The sequence below is a fragment of the Lotus japonicus genome, chromosome 6, assembly GCF_012489685.1.
Source record: "Lotus japonicus ecotype B-129 chromosome 6, LjGifu_v1.2".
NCBI lineage: Eukaryota > Viridiplantae > Streptophyta > Magnoliopsida > Fabales > Fabaceae > Lotus > Lotus japonicus.
The window spans coordinates 61106213-61119787 of record NC_080046.1 but is presented as its reverse complement, the minus strand read 5'-3'; the positions used below and the strand labels follow the sequence as shown (position 1 = coordinate 61119787).

The 13575-nt window shown below is 34.8% G+C and overlaps 2 protein-coding genes and 1 long non-coding RNA gene across 3 annotated transcripts; 2 read left to right on the top strand and 1 right to left on the bottom strand.

The window, feature by feature from the left end:
* Window positions 1-5: 5 nt before the first annotated feature.
* Window positions 6-3269, top strand: LOC130726631 (uncharacterized). The gene is made up of 3 exons (XR_009014918.1): window positions 6-1607; window positions 1711-1834; window positions 2749-3269. It is a non-coding gene; the product is annotated as an uncharacterized LOC130726631 (long non-coding RNA).
* A 3921-nt stretch (window positions 3270-7190) lies between these two features.
* LOC130722740 (aminomethyltransferase, mitochondrial) lies at window positions 7191-9901 on the top strand. Its single transcript, XM_057573569.1, has 4 exons — window positions 7191-7391; window positions 8136-8703; window positions 8790-8908; window positions 9170-9901. Exons 2-4 carry the CDS (start codon window positions 8146-8148, stop codon window positions 9714-9716), a joined length of 1224 nt encoding a protein of 407 aa, XP_057429552.1. The 5' UTR covers window positions 7191-7391; window positions 8136-8145; the 3' UTR covers window positions 9717-9901.
* Window positions 9902-10591: 690 nt separating this feature from the next.
* LOC130722739 (probable F-box protein At4g22030) lies at window positions 10592-11999 on the bottom strand. The gene has a single exon (XM_057573568.1). The coding sequence runs from the start codon at window positions 11911-11913 to the stop codon at window positions 10663-10665; it is 1251 nt and encodes a 416-aa protein (XP_057429551.1). The 5' UTR covers window positions 11914-11999; the 3' UTR covers window positions 10592-10662.
* Between the last annotated feature and the right edge of the window lie 1576 nt (window positions 12000-13575).

The window sequence follows — 13575 nt, the reverse complement described above, 5'->3', positions numbered from 1 at the left end:
TTCAGATTCCCTGCAGCTAGGAATCCCAAAATTTAGTGAAGTTAAGGATCAAACTACTTTAAATTGAGTGGTTTCATCAAAAGATCGGACGACTGCGGACCCTTGACTTGACTAAATGACGATTCCTTAATTGTAGGGAATCCAAGTCCATCCTTAGAAACCTAAAATTTGATGTTTGAAATACAATATATTGATCTTGATCTTGCTTTATTAATTGTTCGTAGTGGAACTTATATTAATATTGTATTATATATTATCATTCCTTTTCTTTTAGAACACATAAATCACATCATGAGAGATGAAAATAATGTTATTCCAAAATGTCTAATAATCAACTTTTTTCTGTCCAAAATTGTATCTTATGTAAGTAAATATTACCTTACTTTTGCAGGGTTTGTTTCGTTCTTTCTACTGCATATGTAATTATTATTGTTGAAGTAATACAAATGTCGATGGAAAATTTTATCTTCTCACCTTAATTTTACCTGATATAAGTGAGGGGTATGAAGAAAGGAGAAAAAAATAGAGTTCTAATAATTGATGTAATCTCAATATAAATAAAATGAGAAACCATTAGAAGGAAAGTTTGCCACATGTCACTATGGGAACCACCCCCCATCTTGCGCCACGTTAGCAGAAACATTAAAAAAAAGTCTAAATAAAAATTATAATACTATTTTTGGAAAGGTTTGGATTTTAACACGTGGTGCAGGGGTTGATTTTCAGCAGGTTATTTAAAATTTATATGTTTCCAGGCTGTATTTGAAAAACAATTAAAAAAACAGATTTTTAAACTTAGATCCCTACTTTATCTCTAACAGTCCCAGGCAGCCAATCAACATGTAGCCAATCAACATGTGTTGTTTCAAATTTTACCAATTCAATATTTTATCTTCATTAAATGTTGTAAATTGCTTTTTAAAATTTATCTTTATTGGTTTACCCAAACCGCCCACACTATCCAATCGACGGACAGAGAGAAAACAAATTGTGCTATCTGGGTTGCTTTGCGTGTCTTCTCCATGTTGCAACCATTAACTTTACGTGTTTTAGAAGATTAACAACAACTGCAGCCCTATACCTAATAAACTAATAAACGTGATGCCTCTATGAACCCTATAATATGCTGTTTATTTGAAATTTGAAACTGTTGCATGCATTCTTATATCGTTCTACAAATAAGGATGAATCAAAGCATGCACTGGATCTGGATCACTTCCTCTCCTTTGTTGAAAGCATTGATCTGGATTACTTCCTCTCCTCTGGGCGGATTTTTTGAAGGCAGAGTTGGACGGGGCGACGACGATAGTGGCGGAAGGGGCAGCTGCTCTGGGTTCTCGAGGGTGAAGGCTATGTTGATTCGAGATGGACCTTGAATCAGAGAGACTGGGGTTTCATCTAACAGTGAAGATTTGTTAATTTGGGATTTGTTTGAAAAGAGGAAGCTCTTCAATTGCAAGTCTCAACCCAATTTAATTTTTTCGATTTTTCTCTGAGATTGAAAACAACTCATGAGCATCTTCAGCGCAAGAGGGAATGCGGCGCCGAGAAGCGACATCAGTTCATGGTGGGGAGGATCTCGGTGAGAAATTAAATTGAATCAAGCAGTAAGTTTTTTTTTTTTAGGGTTTAGCGTTATTTCAAAACTCTTCATTTTTTTTTCTATCTTTTAGAACTTACCTCTGTCTCCTAACTTCATCTTATTTGCAGGCAGGAATTTTATATTATGCTGTAGCATAGCAACTGAACCTTCACCCCAAATGTCGCACCCAATTGTGATGATTTTTTGGAAGGAGTCGTCTTTGCTTGCCCTTGACCAATGGAGTTGATATTGGTAATGAAAAGGATGTAATGTTTGTTCATAAGTCATATTATTTGTGAAGTCTGAGTAGACATTTTTTTTCTTTTATGGATTTTGAGTCTGCATATATTTTCATGATCTTAACACACATTTTCATCTTTTTCTAAGTTCTTTAAATTAAAATAAGAGAATTTTTTTGTTCCAAAACATGTCAAAATAAGTTATCTGATGCAATTGACAAGGTAATGTATTCTCTGTCATGTTAATTTTTACAATCACTTTACTTAATATAGAAATCAATGATCGCAATGTTTCAACTTTCAATATAGAGATGATTGATATTCTTTTGAGAAGAATCTCTTCTCGGGTTAGATTGAAAAATCACAGAACAGAGTCTATTACCTCTTCTGTTACAAGTTCTTTGACACTGTAAGTCCACTTACAGATTCTGGGATTGGTAGGGTGTGCAATTATTATTGAAGTTTTGGGCGTGTACCCAAGCAAACTTTATGTGCCTGCATCTGTAGGTAAAGGCCCAGGTTTTCTCTTCCACATTTTTTGTTTGAATTCATGTGTAGAGAAGAGCTGAGTCATTACAACCTTCTCTTTTGTTGCGAATGGAAGAAAGAGAAACAGGGAAAAATCAAAAACAAAAACAAAGTAGGCTTTCCATTTTCCTAAAATACTCAATTTTAGAACAATTAAATTGAATTTGATTAATATCAATCCTGAAGAGCATCCTAACTTTGAATGTTCATTTACTTGAAAATGATGTTCATTTTCAAGTATTTTTCAATAATGTCAAAGTCGTCCAGTGTTTAAAACTCAGAATAGAAAGTCATGTTTTCTACTGATACATGCATGTATTTTAAATTCATGTTTTGTTAGGCATTGCTTTGAATATCCCTGTAATTTCACATTCTATTTATAACTATGTTGTCTGTCAGCTTCACTGGTGGAGATACTTGGATTGCAATTTTAAAGAAGGCAGACATGAATCCTCTAAAAATGGAGTTGGAAGGAAAAGGTTGCATTGTTCTTAAAGATGCTGACTAGGATTTGGTTGCTGCAAACACTATGAAGGGAGTTTTTTCATACATGTGAGTGGCATATTTGATGCAGAAGCTGAGAAAAGCTTATGAGGGAACATTCATGAGCAGTGGTGGGTTCACTCGGGAGTTAGGAGTGGAAGTTGTAGTATAAGGGGATGCAGATCGATTTGGTTGCTTATGTTTATCTTTTTATGTCTATTCCAGACTTGGTGTTAAGGTTGAAGCTTAATGCACCTCTGAACAAATATGAGACTGAGGAGCCAAGCGTATGCCTATAATTTGTTTTATGTTTTGGTCTTTTTGAATTTTGATATTGTTATATGTACAGTTGGAGTCTTCAAATCTCAAATGGATTGTACTGTTATGAAGAATTGCCTTATATAATAATTCTTGGCACATGTATTGTTTCACCTTTATATTCATCTGTTTAGCCTTCGTGCTGCTTCCCTGTTATTTTTCCAATTAATTTGTCAATTTTTGTGGGGTTTTAGTTTTAATCTAATATCGATCACTCCATTAAGCTCTAAAGCATGTATCTATAGTACACTATCCTTTTCTTATTCTTTTCCTTTTCCTTTATAAAGGCTGGGTCTGGAATTCTATATTTTTTAAACACTAAAAGGAAGTAATTCCACAAAGTCGTCAAAAATAGTTGCTTACAAGTTCAATAACAAAATATGTGATTATCGCTGATAGTTGTGTGGTATTTTGGTTTCCAAGTTGAGTTAAAATATGTTGTTGGTAACCTATGGTAATATGTGTTGAAAACCACTGGAAATAGAGGGTAAAAACTTTCATGTGTATGAACATTTAGGATAAAATATTTTAATGTTAAAACTTATTAGAATTTAGAATGTCTAACTCAATCTAAAAATTAACTTGATTGTTGTGAGTTGCTCTATTCTTATCGGATCATATCTTTAGCCAATGTGAGATTTCTAATACACTATCTCACGCCCGAGACTGGACATCCGAAACATGAAAATTGCAAGACTAGACATACGTGAGGTGCCCAAATATGGGTGGTATCCACTTAAAACCGATCTCAGATAGACTCATACCATATTCGAATTTGGAATAACCATCTAATATGGGTGGTATCTACCCTTTATAAAGGTTATATATGTCATATCTCTAGCCAATGTAATACTTATAACAAAACTAATAGAAAGAGTATTTTTTTATATAATTTTTATACTTTTTATATATATTATTTAAAAATAATATTAGGAGTAAATATATAAAAGCATGAAAGATTGATTTTGAAAATATGTCGTATAAGGATTAGAAATTATTAGTATATTCAAGGTGAATGCATTCAATGGACAATTTGTATCTTTTAAACCTTAATAAGTAATCAATCAACACCTTTGAGTTAAGTTTTTTGGTACATTGGAAAACAAATCGCCAGGGGTTGACCCTTTGACCCCTGTCACCAACCCATATATTCACTGGCTCTTACCATTTGAGTTATCATTTAGGGACACGGCTTTGAGTTAAGTAAAGAATAAAGATATATCTTCTTGAGCAATCATATTTTTTGAAAAGAATTCAAGGGCCATTTATAGTTTTTGGGCAGCAAAATTATTGTTAGAATCCGATAAATTAATTTTCTTTAAATGCTAAAAATGAAACTATGAATAATTTTAAAAAATTGTTTACATAATTTTAGAAGTAAATATATATATATATATATATATATATATATATATATAAAAGCATGATAAATTGATAGGAAAAGGGAGTGATATAACATTCAAAGCTCCCATGAGAGAAATATTTTTTATGAAAAAAAATTCATGTTAAAACTAATATTATTTTTTGAAATTTTAATTACTTTTGAGAGTAAATATATAAAAAGAATAAAAATGTCGTATGGGAAGAAGCTAATTTATTTGTGTTGAAATTACAAGGCATAAAGTTCCCACGGGGGAATATTTACATGAAAATATTTTCATTTTAAACATAAGAATATAAAAATTTGTAATATAATTCTACTAATTTTTCAAAATGTTCAAATAATTTTTTGAGCTAATACATAAATAAAAGTATGATAATAAATCATGTGGGGATTCGAAATATATATTTCATTTAATCATGTTTAAATGACATGGTAAAAAGCCTCCGAGACCCCCCTATTTTTCATAAAATTTATTTTCAAATAAATCAAGTAAATTTAAAATATTTTTTGTACATATCTTATAAATGATAAAATATGATTAAAATTAATTTTAAGAAAAACTCCCCGTGCATGGCACGGGTTACTACACTAGTAAAAATAGAAAGTGAGTGAAAATTATATCACATAGAAAAATGAGCGTAAACGTATCACAATTGAATGAGAAAATTGTGTCAAAGACATACGTACGTTGACACTGATAGAATCAACCCATTCAAAATTGAGATTAAAATCTTTTAATCTCACGTGATAATATCAAGTGAAGTATTTTGTCTAATTTTTGTTCATAAATATTCAAAAGTTCCACATATTTAATACACACAATGAGAAAAATATAATACAAAATTTTAACACAAGAAAAATGATAAAGTTTACGGTTAGAGGATTGTGGTCCATTAAAATACACACCGACGTATTTAACAGAAGAACATACCTCTTATTTGCTAAGCTAGCTGCTTGCTCCCCCGATGCGAGCCCAAATTCCTCCATACGACTATATTTATAAATATACTTAAATATATAAACACTACATAGTAAAATATATTCAACAAACATCATATTTTCTCTCAATCGTTCTATTCTATCATATATCACATCAATTACTACTATGTCCTTTTTTCCTTTCTCACGGTTGATATCTTTCCACATGGCTCAAATTATTTTTCATTTGTAAGTGTGTCATGAGTACTCATAAATTGTTGTTTTCAATGGTTAACTATTAAAAAGTACTACTTTCATATTACATTTAGACAAAGAGTAAAGTTATGTTTAGATACCCGTTGACACGCTATTAAAAATGTATATTATTGCTTATTCGAGATAAAAAATTAACATAATTCTTTCTATGAACTAAGATGAAATTAAAGAATTATTTATATTAACTAAGATTAAATTAAAATTTGTTTATGTTACACTCAACTAATGTTTAAACACATATTAAGTGTGTGGACAAAAATTTTAATGTGTGTTTTATCCATAGTTCCATACCATCTGCACCTAGGATTGTTTTATCCACCTACCTAGTCGGTTTATTCGAGCCATGCTGCCCAAGCTCCTTTAGATTTTAGAGGGTTGGACTAACCTATGGTTTGCGGACAAAGATCCTTCTCCCGGTAGGGAGATGAAAGTTATGAAGAGATAAATGCTAGTATGACACACAAGGGACAATGAAGGAGTACAAAAAAATAATCCTGATATTACTATGACACGTAACAGAGTGGGACATTGATTCCTGTTATAAAAGGTGCGATTGTATAATTTGTACTATTTTTTTTTTACATCAGAAAGATAAATTGCACTCGTTAGGAATCGAACTCTGGACCTCCCCCTACCCAACTCATATGTCTCTCAACTCCTACCACTTAAGTTATACTATGAGGACTGATTTTCTAGCAACTAACATTTACCTATAAAAAAAACCAGAAGAAAGGAGAGTAGAGAACACGGTGAAGAACTTCTCACATGGGAAAAATGAGAGAAGCGACAACATGTAAGGAAGGAATCAAGAGAATGTGAAGAGCCCAAGGTAAAAGGCCCAATGGCATACAAAGAGAAGAAGATAGAACGAAATGGACATGTCCACTAAGAAACACAAAAACTATGACAGCTTCCATAATTTTAGGAGAGCCTGTACCTTAGCCCAAATGGGATAACTTTATAGCAATTTTGCCCACCAAATTAGTCCAGAAAAATGCTAAAATTCCTAAATTACATTTTATCCACCAAGTTAGTTCTCAAATTTATTTTATATTAGTCAAATTATTAAAATAATACCTCTATCATATGTGAATTAACGTAATTGACAAAATACACATTTAAGTCCTTAAATCTTGCAAATTCAGTGATTGAAGAATTAATGTGAATTATTTTATATGAGTATGCTTGGTTATGAAAATGAAAAAAAAAAACACATTCCAATATGACTATTTTATGCTTATATCATGTTTTCATGTCCTAATCCTAATTCATAGCCATACCTCATATATTGGTCCCATCACACACTGACTCTAACCTTTGGGGTACACATAAAGCATAGACGGACCCAGCAACCCTTAACGTGAATCGCATAAGGGATAGACAAGGTAACCTCGTCTGGTAGTGATCCTACCACTCACTAACGATGGGGTATCATATCATCTCCACCAACATCCTCACACACTCACTCACTCACTCACTCACTCTCAGCCACCAACCCCTCTCTCCTTTTCATATTATTATTATTTCATTTTTTTATTCACAGATAAACCACCCTTCGATTCGACACACACATATAATCAAACGTTATCTATCGAACCCTTCTTCTATTGTTCACTGCTAATGCTTTTTGGACACAGATTTGAATAACCACACACACAACTATGTAAGTGCCATGTCTCTACCTTTCTTCTATGCTTTCTTTTGCTGCATTTTCCCATCTGGGTTCCTGTTATCATACAATACAATGATGATCTGTATTTTTGTTTTTATGGATTGCCTGTGTTTTTCTGCATATGGGTATTGGAAATTGGATCTGGGCATTGATCAAAATTCAATCTTTTTCTAGGACTCTCGGGGGTGTTTTGTACTTTTGGTTGGTGATGAAGGATCTCTGTTTTGTTTTTAATATATATGATTGATTGATTGATTCTCCATGCCATTTGTCACTTGCCACTTGTCATGTTAGATTGATGCTATCTTGATTCAAATTCTGAGTTCTGCAATGCATTGGCTAGAGGTTTTCCATAACACTTTTTGTTTGGAATATGACATAGGATTATCTCATGGGATTAATTTCATTGCTAGGATGCATAACACAAGTCACACATTCTAGGAATCATGCCAATGGCAGTTAGTTACCCTTGTTTTTGTCTCTGGCTGCAGCGTTTCGATCATTTCTAGAGCAGTGATAATATATCTTGATTGAATCAATGTTATCACATAGCTTGTTTTTCTTTCGGTTTTGACCTAAAAATTTTGGTCCGTTCTGGATAGGGGAAGGACTGGGGAGAGAGTGCTAAATTATACTATTGGTGACAAAATTCTTTAACAATGACAAATAGTCTAAGTGGAGGTTATGCTGCCTGCAAATCAATGACTTAACATTTCAACTTTTTTTCTTCCGCAGATAACAGAAAATGAGGGGGGGCTTGTGGCAACTTGGGCAATCAATCACCCGCCGTCTCACCCAGGGTGATAAGAAGGCTGTTGCTTGTCGGTATTTTGCGTCAGAGGCTGAGCTGAAAAAGACAGCTCTCTATGACTTCCATGTTGTTAATGGAGGGAAGATGGTGCCATTTGCTGGATGGAGCATGCCAATCCAATACAAGGACTCAATCATGGACTCAACCCTAAACTGTAGGGAGAACGGTAGCCTGTTTGATGTTTCCCATATGTGTGGGCTGAGCCTTAAGGGAAAGGATGCTGTTCCATTCCTTGAAAAGCTTGTCATTGCTGATGTTGCTTCACTTGCCCCGGGAACTGGATCATTGACTGTTTTCACAAATGAAAAGGGAGGGGCAATTGATGATTCCGTGATTACCAAGGTGGCGGATGATCACATATACTTGGTTGTGAATGCTGGTTGCAGGGACAAAGATCTGGCTCACATCGAGGAGCATATGAAGGCATTCAAGGCAAAAGGTGGTGATGTGTCATGGCACATCCATGATGAGAGATCTCTTCTTGCCCTGCAGGTCATTTGTCACACTAGGGTCTTTTAAATTGATGAACCGTTCTTCATAGCATCATTTAATAAAGGACTCTTATTTCTCTGAAACAGGGTCCTCTTGCTGGTCCTGTTCTTCAACACCTGACAAAAGATGATCTGAGCAAGTTCTACTTTGGGGAGTTCCGCGTGTTGGACATCAATGGTTCCCAGTGCTTTCTCACGCGAACAGGGTATGTTTTCTTTCATTAGCAACTTATTTGAGTTGTAAGACAATAGTAATGCTACCTGAAATTTCATCTTAAGCCACTTTTGCTATTGATTTTAAAAATCTTTCATTTCGTTCTGAAATGCAGTTATGTCCTGGCTGATCACAGAGTACATTTGATAATTTCACTTTGTCTTTTTCTTCTGTTAGCTAATTCTTTCACTAGGACACATTGCTACATCCTACGGCAGTACTATGCATAATAGCACTCTTGACTAACTTTCAGGTATACCGGGGAAGATGGATTTGAAATCTCAGTTCCTTCAGAGAATGCATTGGATCTTACCAAGGCAATTCTGGAAAAATCTGAAGGGAAGATAAGATTGACAGGATTGGGTGCTCGAGACAGTCTACGACTTGAAGCTGGTTTGTGTTTATATGGCAATGACATGGAACAGCACATTACACCTGTTGAGGCAGGACTCACATGGGCCATAGGAAAGAGAAGGAGAGCAGAAGGGGGGTTTCTTGGAGCTGAAGTTATACTGAAACAGCTTGCTGAAGGTCCCAAGATCAGGCGTGTCGGTTTCTTTTCTTCCGGCCCACCTCCTAGAAGCCACAGTGAGGTTCAAGATGAAGGAGGAAACAACATTGGTGAAGTCACAAGTGGTGGATTCAGCCCTTGCCTTAAGAAGAACATAGCCATGGGATATGTGAAATCAGGACTGCACAAGGCAGGCACCAAAGTGAAGATTATTATTCGAGGAAAAGCCAATGAAGGGGTTGTTACAAAAATGCCTTTTGTACCAACAAAATACTATAAGCCGACCTGATTTAGTTTGAGATTTCACATTGATCCTTCTCACTACTCCTACTTGACCAGTTTTCTCACAATCTGGACGTTGTAGTGAATTTTAATGCCATTGTCAAACTCACATCATGTACAAGGAGAGTGCCTTTTATTAATAACTCAATTTCATTTCAAACATGCAGTGATGACTCATTGTCAGCTTTCTCATATCTGTTTAGTTCAACATGTTATCTTGAAATTTTCTGATATTGTAACTAGTGAGTCAGGTTTTGATGTCAGCATTCACAATATCCAGAACCTGTATTTGGATTGATTGCTCATGTAGATATTTCAAACATGGAACAAGCCAGGTAGGATTTCTATTCTGGTATGTTTCCAACCTTGGTTATTACTTATATGCAAAGAAATGGTTAAGAAAGTGACTTAAGAAATATTAACTACAAAGCAGAGATTAGTCAGGAAAATTGAGATTGGCTTAGCCAAAATTGAAAGTCCCATTTATCTTCTCACAGGCATAGGGACCAAATTTGAAGTATCAAATTCTCAGTATTCTTATGCTATTTGGACTGTCCAATAGGAATGAGTACCAGTTAAGATAAACATTGTGAGAATAATAAAGTATTAACAACGTGGTGAGAACGTTGACAGCACACAAATGGTTTGATTATTGATGAGATCTAAGGCCTTGTGGTTCATTTGTATGAGTCCCTTAATACAAAATAGAGTTTGGTAATTTTCTAGTTTGGAGCTAGAAAGGAAAATGACAGTTTGGCACTCTTCGCTGTAGTATACACACGAAAAGTCTACAAGGATGGAATAATTTGACTGAGAAATTGTCAACTCAATTTTTTAGTCAAAGCAAAGTAATATCTTTCCACGTTCACGCAAAAAGAAAAATTAACTTGCGAAGATGAATAGTTAACTTAAAATTGAATCAAAGAATTGTTAGATTTTAATTACATCAAAGCTTAGAAAAGCTTGCTTGCAAATTCATCAACAGTAGTTCCCTCTACACGAGAATAGGCTGATTTTCTTGCAAGATCTCTGAGCTGGGACAAGCTTCTTCCCAATTTCAAAGCTAGCTTCATTTCAAACAACTCCCCATTTTCTCTTTGGTCCTCATCTTCCTCAATTGTCTCTTGAATCGAATTTTCTAGATTTTGGAAGAAGCCACCACAGCTTCTGTACATTTCAGATACCATCCCTACTTGCCCACCATGCTCAAAAGTGTTGACAGCAGTGGCTAATGCTCCCGCCATAACCGGCACCAATGCTACCCATGAACCTTGGCTCACAAATGCAGAACCCACAGCTGCAATGCCAGTGAGCAAAGGACCTGCAATTGCAAGAGTCTTATTTATCTTCAAGACCAAGCTACCTAATCTTTCATAGTCCTCCATGTCCTTTCTCTTTACAACTTCCATCACCTCTTTTAGCTCTGATTCTAATCCCTCATTCCACCCATTCTTCTTCTTTCCATCAAATTGGAACTTGCTTTTCCTTGTAGATGATTTTGATTTTGAAGGCCACCAAACAGCAGGCTCATATTTTGCAGGGAATTTATCAAGCATTGCTCCTAACAAAGGAAGTGGATAGGCTTTGTCAAGAGCCAAAACCTTCTCCATTGCATCCTTCACATCTTCCTCATTGGGATTTCCAAGGGCGATTACAGTTTCAATGTGGGACTTAAGCTGCTTAAATAACCTTGTAGCATTTCGCTGCTCCTCCGCGAGCTGTGAGGGCTGGATTTTGTTCATCACAATCAGCATCCCTGTGGAGGCAGAGAACAAGAGCATGGACGATAGCTTCAGAGCCAGGAGTGGCGCGCCAGTGCCACTTGCGGCTGCTATACCGGCCATGGCGGTAGCAGTGAGGGTGATCATGTTGATGGAGTTTAAGAGAAGGGTGTTCCAGTTGTCACGTTGCTCACCAATGTTGTGATGCATCTCAATTCTGTCAGCTACTGCTTCTAGAATTACATAGAGTTTAGTAGTAGCCTTTGAGTTGGAGGAATTGCATGCATCTTCTTGGACAATTGGGATTGTGTGAGTGAAGCCATTCAATTCCTCAAAGAGCTTTCTGCTTGGTCTTGGTTTTGGAGCAAAGGAAAGATAAGCTCTAGGGAGTTTTGAGAAATGGATAGAGGATTTGGTTCTTTCTGAAGAAGAAGATGATGAAGAAAAAGAAGAAAACAAAGATGAAACTTGTAAGGAAGCCATAGGGTATGAGTCAATGAGATGTGAGATCTATGTTTGTGTGTGTTTGTTTCTGAGTTCGTTATTGGTTTGATTAATTTGATGGGAAAAGTCATGAGTTGATTGTAATATATATAGTAGGTGATGTGAACAAGAAGAGAAGGGGTCAGATAAGGAAACTGTTGACTAGCTGGTGGCATTTGACTTTTTGCTCTTTGATTTTTCATTCATTCCACAGTTTTTGTTCAAACTACTTAGTCTGATAGTCTCTTACTCGGACACTCTCACAATTTTTGCACAAACTATGTCAGTTTTTTTTTTTAATATAAATTATCCTGTATTTGATTAACTGATTATTTTAAATTTAAGATTTAATCGCAATTAAAACTCTTATTTTTATTCCTAAATGTATTATACATTGATCAAATTCAAGTATTTTCTCAACACTCATTCTGCGTTGTGAATTGAGGTATCCATTGTGTGTAGATGGAAGACCTTTACCCGGCGTGTTTGTTGTCAAGTACAAATTATAGTATACTAGCTACATATGCTTGATTTCCAAGGTTTATTTTATGTCGTAGGTAAGAAATTAAAATGTCAGACACAGTGTGAAGTGCAGTTAATTTGACAGCTACTCGCCATTTGAATTTATTAGTATCCATGCACAAATATATAATATTTATCATGTACACGTAGCTCCACTCATTAAATCCAATGAGGATATTGTAATCTTTTGTTTTGGTTTTCTAGTGTAATTTTTTAATCAATCTTTGTCCGCATGGCAAAATGAAGAGTCTTCAGAAAAATGAATAAACAATATTAAGCATTTTATTGAAAAGGTTAAAATAAAATGCAGGTATACCGGCCAAAAAAACTTCATATATCAATACAAGATGTACACGTGTTTCAAAAAAAAAAAATTGCAAACGGGAGACCATGCTCACTCGTTTCATCCTACGGTGGAATTTGAGAGGAAAATAATAATCATTTTTAGTTTAACGTTTTTTCAGATTTCTTCAACGAAGGCTTTAATTTGCATTATAGAATCACTTGCTTGTTTTACAAGGACGGGCTTGTTTAGTTATTTTCGAATTTGACTATCTTGTTTTAGGATAACAGTTCCAAATTTTTATCTAATTTGATAGTTTCTAAAGAAAAATGAATATCTTTTTATTTTCGTTGATGAATTTGGCAATTAAGTTCAGCCAAACCCTCCACCACTCCAGCAGCACGACAAACAACAAAATCAACCCACGGTTATCATCTGCTCAAACACAACATCAAAAGAAACCTCAAAGAAAACATGTCTCCGAGAACCCAGGGTCCCAAGTAAAGAGTTGAAAATAGAGAAATCACATGCAGACAAACCTTGAACAAGCTTGGCAGAAGAAGAAAAAAAACTATTTCTTCACTAGAGCATCGTATTGTAGATGACAACCTTATTGTAAATTGTCACTAATTTCATATCAAAATGACATCTACAACTTTAGATACGAGTCATCTTTTACCGTTATCTTATGTTGGAGAACATATTTGTTTTAACTTCTAAGTCAAAAATAACTCAGTAGACATCCAATTTAGCTTTGGAGTGTTCATAAGAATTGTGAACATTTGTCTTAACTTTTCAGTAGAATAAAAACTACTTTAATATCATTTTTATGGGCTTTGGCCTACTCTTGCATTGTG

Bases quoted from the DNA above. Each gene is read 5' to 3' on its own strand.
- LOC130722740 (XM_057573569.1), top strand. From the start codon at position 8,146: ATGAGGGGGGGCTTGTGGCAACTTGGGCAATCAATCACCCGCCGTCTC. The intron at 8,704-8,789 runs GTCATTTGTCAC...TCTCTGAAACAG, and splicing joins GATCTCTTCTTGCCCTGCAG to GGTCCTCTTGCTGGTCCTGT. The intron at 8,909-9,169 runs GTATGTTTTCTT...ACTAACTTTCAG, and splicing joins TGCTTTCTCACGCGAACAGG to GTATACCGGGGAAGATGGAT.
- LOC130722739 (XM_057573568.1), bottom strand. From the start codon at position 11,913: ATGGCTTCCTTACAAGTTTCATCTTTGTTTTCTTCTTTTTCTTCATCA.